The sequence below is a fragment of the Triticum urartu genome, chromosome 7A, assembly GCF_056163025.1.
Source record: "Triticum urartu cultivar PI428250 chromosome 7A, HENAU_Tu73, whole genome shotgun sequence".
Lineage (NCBI taxonomy): Eukaryota > Viridiplantae > Streptophyta > Magnoliopsida > Poales > Poaceae > Triticum > Triticum urartu.
This window is the reverse complement of record NC_141879.1, coordinates 509,491,092-509,493,799: the sequence shown is the minus strand read 5'-3', so window position 1 is coordinate 509,493,799 and position 2,708 is coordinate 509,491,092. Positions and strand designations below refer to the sequence as shown.

General features: G+C 46.3%; 1 protein-coding gene across 1 annotated transcript; it reads left to right on the top strand.

Annotated features, from left to right (window-relative positions):
- Nucleotides 1-641: 641 nt before the first annotated feature.
- Nucleotides 642-1,307, top strand: LOC125518201 (uncharacterized). Its single transcript, XM_048683124.2, has one exon. The coding sequence runs from the start codon at nucleotides 642-644 to the stop codon at nucleotides 1,305-1,307; it is 666 nt and encodes a 221-aa protein (XP_048539081.2).
- Nucleotides 1,308-2,708: the final 1,401 nt, after the last annotated feature.

The following is a 2,708-nucleotide window of genomic DNA, read 5'->3' as shown; positions in this document are numbered from 1 at the left end:
TTCTCTTTGAGACAACGATGTAATAAGTGTGTGATTGCCACTCTGCTATAAATCCTTCGATGAACTGTGTGGTGTCAGCATTACTGATCCAGGGATGACACCGGAGCACAGAGCATTTGATCCATTCGGGTCGGGTCGCGACAGTTCCTCTGAAGAAACACAACACTGCTCCTACCAGCGATTGTATCACTGAAAACAATTGCCACTCCCAATAAATGTACCACGCCCCTGTGTCTGAGAGTTAAAGCTGCCATTTGAAGCATGCTTCTCTTGGTCAGAGACTTGTGCCTCTACAATACATACTACCCCTGCATGCCTCACGAGATTGTAAAAGTTAAGATTTGATAGCAAACTACGAAAGACAACAATCATCTCCACGACTTGCTGGAGATACGACATTTTTAAAAATACAACTGCTGATTTTATTTTTATTTTTTATAAAGAAAACCCACGATCCAGAACACACGATGTGCACAACCGCGTCGACAGTGAGATCGTGCACTCCTTTGCCACTTCCCCGCCCTTAAATTTAGACTCTCGCCGCGGCCTTCTCACACACAAAGAACAGAAATCGCCATTAATCTCCCGCTCATTGTTCCCCACGAAAAATCAGATTACAGGAGGACCAACTGCTCCAAGCGATGGGATTCACCAGGGAATTCATGGAGGTGCAGGCCCACGGCAACACAAAGTTGCACGTGATCCACACCAATGACTTGCACAAGGCGGCGACCACCGTTGAGCAGTTCGAGCGACACCTCCAGTTCGAGCGCCACAAGATCGTCGGAGTTGATGTGAAGTACACCAACGACCATGGCGAAGATCAGAAACCCGCCCTAGTCCAGCTCTCCATCGGCAAGGATCATCCGATGATGCTCTTCCAACTGAGCGCGGCCGACAAGAACTGCACCAAGTTCGACAACTTCCTCGCGGACCCCAGGCACACGTTTGTTGGCTTCTCCATCGACGGCGACATAGAGATGCTCGGCCGTGTCAGACTGGAGATCGCCCACTACATCGACATCCAGAAGGAATGGAGGGCACCTACAGCTACCAAGCCTCTGGACTCCCTTGGGGACGTCTCAGGCATCCTTGTCCACGACGTAGAGCTCACCAACGCAGAGCACCAACGCTGGGCATGCATGCCCCTGTCCATGAGGCACATCGAGTACGCGGCAAAGGACACTTACGCTGCGTACGAGGTATGGAGCCACCTCAGCATCATCCAGGAAGAGCTTCGCCGGGTAAAACTCGACAAGGAGCAGACCAGAAAGCGCGCTAGGTCCTATGGCGACTACGACTACTGAAGCAGATGGTCCCAGCAAACAAAATTATCTAGAACATTCTAGATTTCTCATTAGATTTGCTTTCGCTCAAGACTGCCTTTTGCTTGTTATAAATTTAGGTTTGCTTGTGTCGCAGTTAACCTTGTAGTTTGCTTGCAGTTTACATGTCTTTTGCACAAGTTTATTTCCAGTGCACCACAATAGGCACTTATGTGCCTATGTGCCTTTGATACCAAGGGGACCATGCGTAACTTGGCTTCACGTCATTTTACGCAACATTCCAGACGTCAACCAAAAGATTCACCTTCTTTCTGATATGTTCATTAATGAGGCCTAATGCCTTCGACAACACATGGAGCTCATAGTCCATGCCCCCCATAATGAAAATGTGTCACTGAAAGCTTCTTTAAAACAGAGGCACACCTTCACGTCCTTGCATAACGATCATTTCCGCGTCCGTACCTCCCTGAAATCACATCTCCGTGCCTCCAGTTAGTTACGTGCATGCCTCTACGTCGGGTAACACCGTACCTCGGGCGTAACATGTTAAGAAAGTTGCTGAGAACAAAAACATCAGCAAACCGAGCATTACGTCCACCCCACTGGCACTAAACGTGACGCCAACGAAAACGCAGAGGCAGGAGCGTGCCTTAGAGCCAGCTTCCGACGTATCGCAGATGTGAAGATTTGCTTCCTCCTTAATATAGGACGCAACTATCGCAGATGCAAATCCTCCATCCTTCACCTTCGTGCCTCAACAAGAACGACGATCGTGCTTGTAATAGTAAAGTGTATAGATGGTACCTTAAGGAGACATTAGGGACCACCTTGCACCTATTTCATACGTGACCGTGCCCGTTCCGTTAGCACATGCCTCTGCCACACAACATATAAGTGAAAAACAATTCTTTCTACACTTATAAAACCCCGAATGTCCTGTTTTAATGTCCAATCCCATCTTACGGTAAAACCATGCAAGACGGTGCTTCACAGAAGCACATCTGTGGCTTTTTTGTGCATGTTGTTGAGTGCCTCTCTAGAATCTAACAATGTTGAAACCATAATCAAATCTAATCACACTGAAATCTCTAGAATCAAATATGTGCCCTAGTTGAGACGTTTATTTTGTACTTGAAACTGCAATCTATAATAAAACAATACATTGTAATAAAACATACGCCTTCCGACCCAAATATGGTACGTAAAACTGCAATTTGTAATAAAACATACACCTTCCATCACAAATTAATTCGCTCAACGCTGTACTAACCAGTACAATGTGAATTGTACTGCAAAGTTGACACATTTATTTTGGACGGCGTAGTACTACTACTTAGAAACAAAACACGATTGTTTGACATGGAAACGAAACTGTCTCCGTTCTTACAACGACGATTGCTTCACATTGTTCAACCTTTACAG